General features: G+C 38.2%; 1 protein-coding gene across 4 annotated transcripts in view; it reads left to right on the top strand.

Moving 5' to 3' along the window:
- The window catches only part of LOC137070479 (disks large homolog 4), a 255,651-nt gene that overhangs the window by 204,314 nt on the left and 35,349 nt on the right, over positions 1-15,988 (top strand). For all 4 annotated transcript variants that reach the window (XM_067437665.1, XM_067437664.1, XM_067437662.1 and 1 more), the window contains 2 exons: positions 13,026-13,195; positions 14,326-14,462. In XM_067437665.1, coding sequence (XP_067293766.1) covers positions 13,026-13,195; positions 14,326-14,462 — 307 coding nt within the window. The remainder of the gene's footprint in view (positions 1-13,025; positions 13,196-14,325; positions 14,463-15,988) is intronic.

Below are 15,988 nucleotides of genomic sequence, written 5' to 3' on the forward strand. Positions count from 1 at the left end.
TGAGGACATTGCATGGACTTCCATTGATTTTATATCAGGTTAATGATATTTTATATCCCCTAACCCAGCCCCTATCCCTAAGCCTACCCATCACAAGAACGTGCAAAACAATAGATTTAAATAAAAACATGTTTTGGCTGATTTATAAGCCTTTTTAACTAGTGAGGAGCAGTAAAATGTCCTCACTAGTCAGTTATCATAATATTTTACTAGATAAGTGAGGACATTGGTCCCCTTTACAATTATAGCACAACACACACACACAGAGCACAACAGTGTGTGTTGGCTGTATTCAGATGACTTTAGCTGTGGTCTTACACTGCTAGTCTACATTGTACTACTGAAGAAATGAAAATAAGCTTTTAATTGTTTAACAATATTTCATCTTTGTTATGAATGAGTTTTCTGGAATTTATAATTTTTACTTTTATATTTTTTACGTTGCATTGATTTTATTCTTTAAGATAGATCCTCTGAATATTAGCCTATGTCAAAAATATCAAATATAATTTTTTAATATCAAAATATAATTTATTTCATTTTTAATCTCCAGATCGTTGTTTGTATAGGTCATAGTTTGACTCAAGCTTTTTTTCTCAAAGGTGAAGACCCAAGTTTATGCATGTTTTGTAAGACCGTCCTGAGTATAAACAATAATGCTTGTTTATCAAGTTATTTCACTTAAGGATGTTTAGTAAGATTAAACTCTAATCTGTGCAAACATTAAACTTTGCTGAAATTAAAAACCTTGATTTGGTCTCTACACTTATGGTAACTCTGCTAAACTATAATTACTAAAACTAAAACTGAAACTAAATAAATAAAAACTAAATAGAAATGTATTTGCAAAATAAAAACTAAACTAAAACTAGCAAAACCATTTGTAAAACTAACTAAAACTAAACTGAAATTTGTAGCAAAATTGAAAACGATAATAAAATAAAAACTAATTTCAAAAAGCAAAACTATAATAACCTTGGTGGCAACAAGTCATTGATTTAACACAACTACTCAAAACTGATTTAACCTGTTTCAAATGAGGAGACACAACCAATATAAGTACAGTGCATAGGCTGTATACTGTACAATGAACAAATCGTATTGCCCTGAACATGTTGCTTTCCATCTGTTTACAGTACAGACTGCTCAATAGATTTTGACCGGTTGCAGGTTCATATCAACAAGGGAAAAAGAATTACAGTATCACAGAAACAAAGGACAGGTTTGTGAGAAGCAGAGTACAGTACTGTAAAAATCAGTCTAATCTAATGAAAATGCACATCTATAGCACAAATTGTATTTATCATGTGATTTATATGCCAAAATGAGTTATGTGCATATGTTACGCAGTATTCGTGTGCATATGATACGTACTTTATATTGTGTTATGTGCAAGTTCTTCAAACAACTAAACCTACCCAATGGGGTGACAATGCAAATCATATGCACATATGCACAAACTAATTTTGCTGTATAAATCGCACAATAAATACAATTTGTGATATATATGCATTTCATGAGAATGAGTTGGTAAAAATAGGGCTACAAGCAAGAGGATGAACAAAAAATTGCAAAGCAAAGCAGAGTAGTAATAATTTCTTACCAATTTTGAGCTACTATGATGGAACATGTTTTCATTCATCACAAGACAATGACAGAAAAATATGAAATTTGTTTTGAGATTAAAAATGTACTTCTCACTGAGAACTATGTTGAACAATGTGTTTTCTATTGTGTAATGTTTACTGATTGCTTGATAGTGTTTATCATTTTGATCACTTTATTAATGATTTGAGAGCAGTGTTTGATTTTGAACACAGGTAAAACTGTTTTGAGGCGAAAGTTTCATTTTACAAGAGGAGTCAGAGGTTTTGTGAATAGTGCTCGAAGAGGAGGTTTTGTGTTTAATGGTTTCAGAAAATGGAGCAAGGCTTCAGAAATAGTGTTTTAGCAATTGAGAAAAACTGTAATATGTAATTGTAACGAACCCATATCTGAAGGCAGATTAGAATCCATGTTGCAGAGGGACTTTATTGCCAAAGAGTAAGGAACAGATATAACAACCCAAAACGACAGGCAAGGACGTGATCAAAGTAGTACAGGCAGTGTTTCTGAAACTCAACAGGCAGGCAGACAGCAAACAAACGCCAAACAATAGCCAAAGGGAAAATCCAGTTAACAGGCAAGAAGGTCAAAACCGTAGAAAAGACAATAACAATGGCGACCGCTTGATAACGCAGAATAAACTGGCAATACTTCTCAATGAGTTCAATTAAGCACATGGCTTTTAAAGCTATAAACAAGAAGTGAGGCTACAGACAGGAAGTGTCACTAGAACTCTGGTGATGGCTCCCTCTGGTGGATGGATGAACTTTCCAGGGTCTGAGGTGTTACAGAAATGCGTATCTTTTAATAGCCTCTGGCTAGCTTAGTTGGGGTTTAAAAGACACTTAAAATCGGCATGAAGCACAAATCTTTTCATCCCTATCCCTATATATTAAGTGAAATGTCAAACGGAAAGAAAAATCTAGGGCAGGGCAAATTGATTGGATGTTTGTGGTTTGCTATTGGTGGGTCTCATGTGAATGACAGGTTGCCCCGCTCTCACCCCCACCAGATAGAGAAGAGACGTCACTGAGAAGTTAGAGAGAGGAGAACTTATTCTGAGTAGAGACTGCGAGGACACGTGATAAAAATGTACACAGATAAAAAATGTATAATAAAAACTGCAATATTCCAGAAAAATTGGAATTGTCCATTTTGATTTTGTTCACTTTAATACGTAGTAATTTATATAATACGTATATAATATAAATATATTTGTGCTGTTAAAATTTGCGCATTAACTCTATATTAAATATTTAACAATTAACGCAACATCCATTTTTTCTGTCATCCTTTGGCTAGCCTTACATTATATGATCACGCTCTTATTCATGCAAATGCATTTAAACCATTCAAGCACGACAATACCAAAAAGAACATCTGTGAATTGTTTTAAGTTCACTTAAATTAAAAGTTGTTCTTTTTTTAAAGCCTAATAAAAGTTGAAATAGATATAGCTTTCAATTATATTGTAATGTTGAATGTCTATCATTAATGCTTAAAAAATTTCCTAGAGACATCAGTAGCAGTTTTAGTATCAGTGATGCTGGCCTTCGTCCATAAAAAGATGCCATTACAACATTTATGTAAAATATACTGTCATTAAGTGGTTTCTACATGAATTAAAGTAACTATTAAAAAATATGTATATTACAATATAAAAATGTTTAATCAATTGACAGCACTAATATACATATGAGCAATATCACACGAGTAGCAGTGCAATATGGCTTTGATTCGGCCGTAATCACAGCGTGCTGATATACGGCCACATCGAATGTGATATTGCGTTTATACAACAGTTTGACGGCACAAGTGTGTAAATAAATCAGAAATGACAACAGAAAACTTCTTTAAAAACACTCTTTTGTGCAGAACTACTTCCTTCTGCCAAGGATTCAGATCTCACGCTGACAGTTTGACAACTGAGCCCAAGCATCTGTTACTCACTGTGAAATGAACTATTAACAGAGGAATGTTCAGTCGCTTTATTAAAGCTTATTGAATTATGTAGAGCAGAGTATTATTATGAGAGAGATTAACTAAATGAGTGTATTACCTGCATCTGATAGAGCATTTATATATCCATAATATTAATTAAGGCTGGGTTAAAAATATTGATTTCTCGATTTTAATCAATTCTCCATTTTACGAACCAATATCGACCCAAGAATCGATCAGTCATCCTGTTTTAAATTGATGAAGGAACGGAACATTGTTCCATCCATAAATCGCAATAATCTTTGTGCTTTGTTTCTATTGATTAGAAACAAAGTCTCAGATTTCAACTTAGAACATTTTATTATGAAAATCAATAACATACTGTTTTGGCGCTGTGGCATGAGATCGCTCTGGCGCAGCTCAGCTCAAGAGAAGCCCTTTTTTGAAACAGCTAATAGCGTTTCGTTAATACCACAGTTTGACTAGAGCTGTAGAGCCTTTCTGTAAAGCCAGAGTTTCCTCTTAATCTCTAACCATTTATCATCATACTCTCCTCCAAATCGCTTTGAAATACAGCATTCTGTGCAGAATTCAAAATGGGTCCGATATGTTTTGTTGTTTTGTTGTCGGTTTGCACGAGCTCACCAAAATTGGACATTTGAAGACTGGAAAAATGTTGCCTGGTGTGATGAGTCTCGATTTCTGTTGAGACATTCAGATGGTAGAGTCAGAATTTGGCGTAAACAGAATGAGAACATGGATCCAACATGCCTTGTTACTAGAGGTTGACCGATTCATCGGATTTGCTCATAGGTTATAGATTTCCCATGACAGTGATAAAACAACTTCCTAGTTCTGACTCACTCACCATTTAATGGTGTAATAGTGTAACTTTCATTGAAGTCCACATCACAATCATTAACAGATATTTTTCTCAATACCAAATTCGGCATGTTATATATGCCCGTAAACGGAGTGTCTATTCACTCTAAGTGTAAATAGCGTGCCTTGTTGTCAAGTGCTGTCCGCACTAGCTGCGCATAACATTGTCTTTTTGTGCCAAAACAAATTTTTTTTTAAACGCCCGCCATTCTACATTTCAGTGGCGCAGTCACTAAAGCGCACGGTTAATGGGGTGTTGTTTTGACGAGATCAACACGAGTTCAAATCCACCTTTTGCAGAGGTCGCTCTTTTCTATTTTTTCATCACAAATCACATTGGAAAGGCGTTTATTTTTACTTTAAACAAAACTTAAGAAAATGTTCTAAATGTGCAAATAAAGTGCCTAACGAAATATTTAATAATAATAAAAGCATTTATTGGGTAGGGTTAGGGATAGGTGTAGGGAGAGCTTTTATTGTCCCTTTAAGGTGCATTCGTTTAATAATGATAAAACATTATAATAATTTACACTATTATTGCAACCTGTTAATGTACAACAATAGGTGCAAATAGTAGCCTACTGTATGTATCTGTCAAAATAACGTACAAATTACATGTACTATTTACACATATTGCAAAGAACTGTACTTTTGTATGGTGTAAATAGAACATATCACTAGTTACACTTAGTAAATAGCATCTACAGCTGTTTGCACTAAGTGTAAATATCATCTGACTATCGCTGAGAAAATGTTATTTTCACTGAGTGTAAATATGATCTAGCTGCTATTTACACTTGGTGTAAACAGTATTTATCGCTATTTGCACTTAGATAAAACAGCATTTATTGAACAGCAACATTTAAATGAACAACATATCTCCTTGTAAGAGACAATAGGAAATAAACACACGAAAACAATTCAGTCATACGTTATAAAAGCAGTATTCTAGTGCAGGATTTAGGTTTATATTTAAACTATAATTTAAAATATAGCCTAAATATACATTTGTGAAACTTAACTTTCCCCTTAAGCCAAAGATTGCCCGTTTGATAGACCCCAATTGAATTATATCTCATGTTTAACCACTATCTACATAAATTCCTAAAGGACTGGCTGAGATGAAGCTCTTCTCTGCGGGTACATGAGCGCTGAACAGCCAATCTGAACAGATTGCAAAATAGTCACTATGTTGATGTTTAAGTTACATTCTCACCTAGAAAAACTCTTAAAACTACATTTCGAGACACAACAACAATTGTATTTTTAAACAAATAATATGGTGGATTTGCCCGACCGCCAATGCGGTCGCTTCAAGCGGAGTGAGACAAAAAGCGAAACGGTTCCAGCGCTGATACTGGGGGAATATCGCACAGATGGACATGGCTCTTAGCCAATCAGATTTGAGAACCATTTTCCTATAATAACGTCCATGTTTTACATGTGACTTAATAGTTTTGTTCTCACTGTATGTGTATATGGACATGATTCATCACATTCGTAATCATTTACTCTTAAATATCTAATATCTCTGTGGATGTACTTGTGATGCATTGTTAATGGGACCAGCTGGGGTTCCTGCTAACAAATGCAGTTTTACCCCAGAGCATGGTAGCACATCCACATCCACACACACGCGCACACACGCACACACACACACACTCATGTGCACTCTCACTGCAGGAGAAATTAAGCAGACAGAAATAGCACAGAGGCGAGAAAGAGAGATACAGAAATAGCTGTTTGAGTAGTAACTCTAGATGTAGCACATTCTTAAAGTTCACCCAAAAATGAAAATTTGGTCATTATTTCCTCACATAATTTCAGTGCTCCAATTAAAACTGCAGTGTGAATGACAGCTCACTGGAGGTGAAGACTGTCAGTGAATAATGACCTCAGTCATACGGGTTTGCAGTGACATGTGGGTTAGTTAATGACGAGAGAACTATCACATCCACACAGCTTGAGGCAAACACACGCACACACACACTGTCAAACCTGATGGACTGTGGGCTGTTTAATGCTGTCCTCTCCTCTTCCCGGCGGACAGGCGGGTTCATTACTGATGTGCTGGGACCAAACGGACTGTGGCTTGGACAGAGAGAAAAATGTTTTCCCCCTCGGTGTGACTTTACAGTTGAATGAGAATACGCTCTATTTTACAGTTAAAGGTTTTGTAAATATATTTTTGTAGATCTTCATTCTCATGAAGCATTCAAGTATTTGCATAGTACAGGAAAATACATTATTTCAATTTTATTTAAATTATAATCAAATAATTACATGCATTTACTCATCTCACTTGCACAAAAACAGAGTTTTACTCAAAATAAATAAAAACTCCAAATAAAAAATTAATAAAAACTCAGAATATTATGCAAAACCACTAATAATTAATAAAAAATAACTCTTTATGTATTTAATCTCACTGTATTAGCCATACAGACGTGAATTTCCCTTTAGCCTGAGGTTTATATATGTTTAATAACATATATATATATATGTTATTAAAAAACAAACAACCGATCCCAGTAACGCAAAAAAGTAAAGATGCATTACATTACAAAATGCATAAAAAGTAACTGGAGTTACTTGTAATGCATTACCCCCAACACTGATTATGATTTTCTTTAAATATGTCCGGATCCCTCCCCCACCCCCTGGTGCTATAACATCTCTGCCGCTGGCTCTTCGGAGCTCAGCGGTACCCACATATTCAATAAAAGAACAGTTTCCTCTCTCTCTGAGGCCAGGTTGGAAGTGTGCAACGCCCCCGGGCCTTGCCACTTCTTTCCACCCGCACTCTGCCCCTGGATGGAATATTCAAACAACACTCCGGACCGCCTTCGGGCCTCCCGAGTCGGGTCTGAGTGTTCCACCTCCCTGCATCCGGGTATGTCTGCAAACCAGTGGGCCCAAACCAGGAGTGCTCGCACAACACTCCTGGGTCGGCCAGAGCACTCCACCTCGCTGCCCTACCCGGGGTATGTCTGTGGTGCAACTGGTCCTGCTTGTTTGGTCTCTGAGAGCCTGGTTACAGCTCCTCAGACCGCCTCGCTGGCTCATCCGTACCCTCAGACTCAGCTTTGTGATTCAGTTCACCCGCCGGCCTCCCATATACAAGGGCATCCTCTTCGCCTTTGTGCGAAGCAGCGATTCTCAGGTCTTGCGGTCAGAGATCGAGGTCCTACTGGTGAAGAACACGATCGAGCCGGTTCATCCAGCCAATATGAAGTCAGGGTTTTACAGCCCCTACTTCATTGTACCCATGAAAGGGGATGGGTTACGACTAATCTTGGACCTGCGTGTCCTGAATCGGGCCCTGTACAAGCTCCCGTTCCGGATGCTAATGCAGAAACGCATTTTCGAATGCATCCTTCCCCAAGATTAGTTCGCAGCGACCGACCTGAAGGACACGTACTTTCATGTCTCTGTCCTTCCTCGACACAGACCGTTCCTACGCTTTGCAGTCGAGGGGAGGGCATATCCGTACAAAGTCCTGCCCTTCGGGCTGTCCCTGTCACCTCGCATCTTCACGAAGGTCACAGAGGCAGCCATTGTTCCGCTCAGAGAACGCGGCAATCGATCCTCTGAATCGATCATCTCGACAACTAGCTCATACTCACCCAGTCTCGAAAGCAGTTTTGCGAACACAGGGACATGGTGCTCAGTCACCTCAGCCTGTTGGGCCTTCGGGTCAAGTGAGAGAAGAGCAAACTCTGTCCTACACAGAGGATCTCTTACCTTGGTATGGAGCTGGATTCGGTCAGCCAGACTGCGTGCCTCACAGTGGAGCGAGTCCAATCGGTTTTGAACTGCTTGAATTCATTCAAAGGCAGGACAGTGGCTCAGTGGCTTTTTTTTCAGAGGCTCCTTTGGCATATTGCATCTGCAGCCACGGTAACGCCGCTCGGATTGCTTCATATGAGACAGCTTCAACACTGGCTCCATGGCCGAGTCGTGGGCGTGGCAGAACGGTCAGTACCGGGTCCCAGTGACTTCTTACTGTCGCCAAATTTTCAGCCCGTGGTCCAACGCTTCGTTTCTCCGGGCCAGGGTGCTCTTAGAACAAGTGTTCAGGCATGCTGTTTTCACGGATGCCTCTGCCACGGGCTGGGGGGCCACGTACATCGGGCATGCAGTTTCAGGTCTGTGGACGGGACCTCAATTGCATTGGCATATCAATTGCCTTGAGGTGTTAGCAGTACACTTGGCACTGCGCCGCCTCAAGGGGCTGCTAAATGGCAAGCATGGACTGGTCCATATGGACAGCTCTGCGGCCATTGCGTACATCAACCGTCAGGGGGGTCTACGCTCCCATCGCATTTTCCAACTCGCCCTCCACCTCCACCTACACCTTTGGAGTCAGAAGTAGCTGAGGTCGCTTCAGGTCATTCACATCCCAGGTGCACTCAACCAGACAGCCGACGAGCTCTCACGGTCCAGCTGCTATGGGACCTCTTCGGAGCCGCACAGGTAGACCTGTTTGGCTCTCTGGACTCGACCCATTGCCAGTGGTACTATTCCCTGACCGGGGGCACCCTTGGCACAGATGCACTGGCGCACAGCCCCAGTGAGCCTTCTTGCACAGACCCTATTCAAAGTCAGGGAGGACAAGGAGCAGGTCTTGTTAGTTGCGCCCTACTGGCCCAACCGGACCTGGTTCCCAGAACTAACACTCCTCGCCACAACCCCTCCCTGGCCTATTCCCCTGAGGAAGGACCCTGGACGGGACACGATGGAATTCGGGCCGGCCAACTCTCACGTTATCCTGAGACCTCGGCCTGGATACTTGCCCAAGTTTCCTACCACTCCCTTCGGAAGGTCCACATGCTATCGTCTTGGCTTAACAGTCCCAAGACATGCCCTGCCCGCTCGGGTTGCGAGCACACTCAACAAGGAGTGTGGTTTTTTCCTGGGCACTGGCTCAAGGCGCCTCGCTAAAGGATATATGTAGAGCTGCGGGCTGGGCGACACCTAACACGTTCGCTAGATTCTTTGGCCTCCGTGTAGAGCCGGTATCTTCCCGCATTCTCGCCCCTAGTGGCCAGTAGCTCTAAGTATCCGTTCTAAGTGACGGCTTGCAGAAACAGCAGTGACTGACCTCCCTGCTTGAAGCCCTGACTTCCATACCATCTAAGACGGTCCAGTGCGCTCAAGCAGGACGCTGGAAGGGCCAGCCTACTGGCGTTTTCGTAGGGATCCCAATTCGTCTGTCAGTTCCGACATACGTCGAACGTGACCGTCTGAAAGGGAACGTCTCGGTTACGTATGTAACCCTCGTTCCTTGAAGGAGGAAACGGAGACGTACGTCCTGTCGTCAGGTGCTGTGCTTTGGCTAGGAGGCCTAGCCACTAGTCAGCTCCTCAGTAGAAAAAACAATGATCTACCATTCCATTCCTTATTTATGCGTGGATCGCATGCCAATCTCCATTGGCTCGTTTTTAACACACTTGAAGTAGATTGGTCTCTGAAATCAGATCCCAATTCGTTGGTCAGTTCCGACATACATCTCCGTTCCCTCCTTCAGGGAACGAGGGTTACATACGTAACCAAGACGTTATCAGTGTATTTTAAAGTAAAAAGCTAATTTATTATAGATTTACTTATCACTTATCACTCGACTAGATTGGTATTTAACATTAAATCAGTTAATGAAATGCATTATTATGAGTTGTAACATATAAAGGCACTAACAGGATATTTATACAGTGGAATAAATAGACTAAAATTATTTAAAAGTGAGATATATGCTGGGAATATAGTAGAATGACAAGAGGTGATGCAGAGTGACATGGTTTAAAATATTTGTGCTCTTGGTCACTGGTATCTTGTGTCGTTTAATTAATGGTTTTAAGGATGAGGGCATGTCATGCAACCTGGCTGTTTCATTGGACTAGATTCAGATGAATTTGGGTCAAAATACTACAGCATTTGATTATACATACAGCTTTGGTCATCAACAAAAACATTTTCTTCTCCCTTTTAAAAGCCAATTGAGTCTATCTAACCTACACTGTAGATTTGCCTTCAGCATTGTTTCTTTCAGATGCAGTGACCTTATCAGACAGTCCTCCAGCCCATTTATCAGTTGTTTTAGAGCTCAGTACGTGGATATGTTGTTGTAGTCCATGTAAATTAAAGGGCTTGAGCTGAAAAAACTAACAGAAAAAAAATGAAGCATCTATTCAGTTTTTCTATTTTATTGCTTAGTGGTCAGTATTAATAGTGTACTTAATTCTGAATATTCTCTCTCTCTCTCTCTCTCTCTCTCTCTCTCTCTCTTTATATTTCTGGATGACAGCACAGCTGCATTTGCACTTCTGAAAGCTAAGGAATATTTGTGGTGTTTTGTTGACTTGTCAGTTTCAGTGAAATGTCTTTTGTCAGATGGTGTTGAGCTCTGTGAACAATGCTTGAGAAAAGAGCAGTCTACTGTACTTTAGTCACCTGCACCGCTATAAATACGAATGTGGTTTATTGAACCTTTAGACAAAATATTTTTTAAAGTGTGGTTTTTTTTGTGTGTCACATTTGATACATGAGGCTTCTATCTATGGCTCAAATAGTCTGATATAGTGAGAATATGGAGCTCATACTCAAGGAGAAAACAGCTCAATATTATTCAGAAGCCAAAACTGAGAAAAAAATTGAAATTTAGTGCAGTTGCTGAAATAATGCAAACTTGACACACAAAAAAGAAGACATATCATAATACATTTACTCCATTAAACATTTTAAAAAGCCTTTGAATGTTTTCAGTTTTCAGCAGAAAGAAAAAATATTCTGAAATTGATAAACCTTCCAATAATTTGATTTGAAGGAAAAGCAGCATGCAGGGAGAAAGTAAAAACAGAACTCGTTTATTATACGTTGAGAAGTCTGTCATTCGATTCTGGGGCTGACACGTGGGAGAATGTACGTGTGGACGTGGTTATTGCCTGATGTCGATAATCTCCAAATGACCACATTTCAGCCAATTTATTTCTGTTTAAATGCATTTCTATTGCCTCAGTGTGCAGTCTCTGTAAACATACTGTATATTTGCTAGGTGGTTCTGGGAATAAAATCTCTAGACAATCAAATTTAAACAATATAATTTGCACATAACATCCTGGAGATTGCCCTGTATGCCAGTGTTGGTATGTCTGAACTAAAAAAGAAGAAGTAAATATGCTAATTGAGTGCATTAGTGCCCGTGCATTAGTGTTTTTTAGCTGTGTTGTTCTAGAAGTATTTTTTCCCATAGTGATTTTTACAAATGTCTTTTAAGTGTTGCCATGAACTAACCCAAACCAAGCAGCTACAAGGTGAATCACAATACTATAAACTTTATTCTGAATCAAACAAAAAGACAAAGGTATAAATAAGACTGTGTACTTCATGGCTTTAGTGGGGGGAAAGAACTGCAACCCATAAATTAAAATGGAGAAATATAAAATTATATATTTGATTTTAGTTGTTGAGATAGCCAATATATATAGCCAAGGCTGCATCTATTTGATCTAAAATACAGGAAAAAACAGTAATATTGTGAAATATTATTACAATTTAAATGAACTGGTTTCTGTTGTAATATATTGTAAAATGTCATTTATTCCTGTAATCAAATCTGAATGTATTATTACTCCAGTATTCAGTGTCACATGATCCAGAAATCAATCTGATATAATATCTTATTATTATCAATGTTTTTTTTTTTTTTGGGAAATCATAATACACTGCCATTCAAACGTTTGGGTAAGTAAGATTAAAAAAAAGAAATGAATACGTTTATTTAGCAAAGGCACATTAAATTGATAAAAAAAAGACAGTAAAGATATTTGTAAAGTTAATAAATATTACAAAAAAAAGTTATTTTGAACTTTCTATTCATCAAAGAATCCTGAAAAAAGGTTTCCACAAAAATATTAGGCTGCACAACTGTGTTCAACATTAGAAATAATAAGAAATGTCTCTAGAATGATTTCTGAAGGATCATGATCAGATCAGACACTAAAGACTGAAAGAGGAATGATGCTGAAAATTCAGCTTTGATCACAGGAATACCGGTAAATCACATTTTACAGTATATTACCACAGAAACCAGTTCGTTTAAATTGCAATAATATTTCACAGTATAATGGTTTTTCTTGTATTTTGGATCAAATAAATGCAGCCTTGGTGAGATTAAGAGACTACCTAATGTTTCCAAACTTTTGAACTTTTTGGCACAATTTGCTCACCGTGATTCTCTGATTGGTGTAATTTTCTGTACAGCATCATGGGTAATGTAGTTTTTCACAACAAATTCAGCTGTTAAACATTATTGTTTCAAAAAATAAGAAATAATTAATCTTTAACAGAAGCAAATACCATTGATTAATAACCTCGTAGCTTACAGTATGGCTGTCTTTAAATGTTTATAAGATATCTTTAAAAATCAATGTCCCTATGGAGAAAGTGGATGGAGTTTTGTAACTTTTGTGACAGCTGTCAGTTCAAAGGCTCATTTATGGCCCAGCTCCAGCAGGTTATGTAAGTGCTGATTTCTCGTGGGAAAACTACCTTAATAACTTCTTTTTCCTTTCCTCTCCCCATTTGTCTCGCTCTCTCAGAGTAAATGACAGTATTCTGTTTGTGAATGACGTTGATGTTCGGGAGGTGACCCACAGTCAGGCAGTGGAGGCCCTCAAGGAGGCGGGCGCTATCGTCAGACTCTATGTGTTACGCAGGAAACCCATCGCTGAGAAAGTCACCGAACTCAAGCTCATCAAAGGGCCAAAAGGTATGCACTTGTGTTATATATTAAATAAAATGTATTTGAGTATTAAAAATGAATGCGATTTTGTCACTGCATCTTTGGTTTTCCAACAAAACAGTAATCCTGTAAGTTCTGAGGTGGATGGATCCTCTCTTTATGGGGCTAAATTTAGTCATTTAGCAGACACTTTTATCCAAAGCAACTTGCAAATGAGGAACACAAAAGAGATATTCAGCTTAAAGGGTTAGTTCACCCCAAAATGAAAATTAGATGTTTATCTGCTGACCCCCAGTGCACATGTAGGTGTGTTTGTATCTTCATTTGAACACAAATGAAGATTTTTAACTCAACCGTTGCTGTGTGACAGTCATATAATGGGGTGAATAGGTAACAATTCTATGAGAGCAAAACAAACAAACAAATAAAACATGCTTAGGCATCGTGCACAAAAAACCTGCTGCTCCTCACGACACATTGATTTGTTAAGACACGGAAAGAGAAACACAACAGTATTTGTTATTTTACTTCATATCCCAACGAGTCTTATCAAGTTTTCCAATATGTAGAGTTATCAAGTTATTACTTATCAAGTTATATATATATATATCTATGATCACGCCGCTATTTGACCTCACCTAACGGAAGTTACTGCCGATGGGAAAACTTGATGAGACTCGTCGGGATATGAGGTAAAAATATAACATAAATACTGTTCGGTTTCTCACAGAAACTGATCGGTTCGTGTCTTAACAAATCAATGTGTCGTCAGCAGCAGCAGGGTTTTGTGCACATTGCCTAAGAAGGTAATTTTTTTTTTGTATGTTTTCCTCTCATAGAATTGCTACATATTCACCCCATTATATGACTGGCACTCAGCAACGGTTGTAGTTAAACATCTTCATTTGTGTTCGACTGAAGAAACAAACACACCTAGTCAGCAGATAAACATCTAATTTTCATTTTGGGGTGAACTAACCCTTTAAGCAGGCAATAATACAAGAAGTGCTAGCAATACAAAAAATATTTAAAATTTTAGAATATTTATCACCCATTATTAAGTTCTGCAACTGTCAAAAAAGAGTCTGAATTGTACATAGTGCATCTTTTTAAAGAATGAATGGATTGTTTTCTTGCACCTTGCGTTTCTGTCTCAGGGCTAGGCTTTAGTATAGCGGGTGGTGTCGGTAACCAGCACATCCCCGGAGACAACAGCATTTATGTCACAAAGATCATCGAGGGAGGGGCGGCTCATAAAGACGGACGACTACAGATTGGTGACAAGATACTGGCGGTAAGACACATATACTTCATTGACGAGGACTAATACACACATACAGGGCCGTGCACAGACATTTTGAGGGGCAGTGGCCCAAATTAAAATAAAAGGGGCACTATAAGGGGGTTGAGAATCATCTTAATATAGAGAATGAATTACAAACCTTTTACAATACTGTAAATACAACTGGCTTTAATGCTAATTCAATGTATGTTGCTGTAATTATGCTTCCAAAAAGTTGATTCTGCGCTAATTTTATTTCTTTTTTTTTCTATTGGAGATTTAAGTAGCAAATGAGAATCATTAAAATTATTGAATATATTTTGAGACAAATATATTTATGATTTTTGTAAATCATACACAACTGTTTTTTAATAACAGAATATGTAAAAGTTTGTTGACATGACATGGTTATGATTCAAATGGTAAACAACCTTAGAGATAATCATCATATTTATAATAGGCTAAAAATATGATAATAATCATAGGCTATCATAATGCAAATATCTTTAGTTGTTACTACTGTAAAACTTTATTAAATTATTATGGGATCTCATCCATTCAGTGTTTTCAGATCATTTACTTAAAAATAGTTTCTGTATTTGAAAAATATTTTTATATTAACATTATTTTACTGAACAATAATAAACTATTTTATTCATCAAATCAAACAGAAAACTGCAAACTTTGCTAAAGAGAGTTTTTTTTTTTTTTTTTTGCACAAGTATGACCTTAGACATGATTAAAAGCACATTTTTCTTAGGGTGTGCATTTAGCTCTATTGTAGCCTGTTTTATATTTATATCCTTTATTACCTTTTTTTTTAAATTGTGTATCAATATGGTCTTTTTAAAACATTGCATGTTAAAGATACTAGTATTAACTCATAAAATGTATTATAATCGGAAATATATTTTAGGAGTGACAAACTTTCAGATAAATATTCAGTAAACAGTGTATGATGATATACATGCTGGCATGCTGGAGCTTTGAATCCATGTTTGCAATGTTAAATAAAAACAAACTACCAAACTACTAATTCTGCTGATCAACCACTGTCTGTAATGTGGATTGTAGTTTGTAACATACCTGTTAATGGGACGACATTTTTGAACTGCCGTCTCCACAGAGAGCGGACACAGCAACAGACTTTGAACGATGCTGCGGAGCGAGCGGGAAAACACGGAACGGACTAGCGAAATTAGTGGGTTTCTAGCGGAACAGGGTGCTTTTATGGGAATCTTCTGGGGGTGAGGGAGGGAAGAGGGCAAGAGGGGCACCTTAGCCGATGAGGGCAAAGGGGCAGTGGCTCTAGCCACCGGGCCACCCCCCTGTGCACGGCCCTGCACACATATAATACACAGCAGTATTGCTTTAAGTCAGTGTTGCCCAACCACTGTGCCATGGCACAATAGTTATCAGAATGATCAAATTAAAAATAAATGCTACAAATAAGAATATATCATGACGCTGCCGGGCCGAAACTTTCATCAGGGTGTCCGCGGGGTTTTAAAAAGTATTAAAAAGTGATAAATCAAAAT

This window comes from Pseudorasbora parva, chromosome 3 (assembly GCF_024679245.1).
Source record: "Pseudorasbora parva isolate DD20220531a chromosome 3, ASM2467924v1, whole genome shotgun sequence".
Lineage (NCBI taxonomy): Eukaryota > Metazoa > Chordata > Actinopteri > Cypriniformes > Gobionidae > Pseudorasbora > Pseudorasbora parva.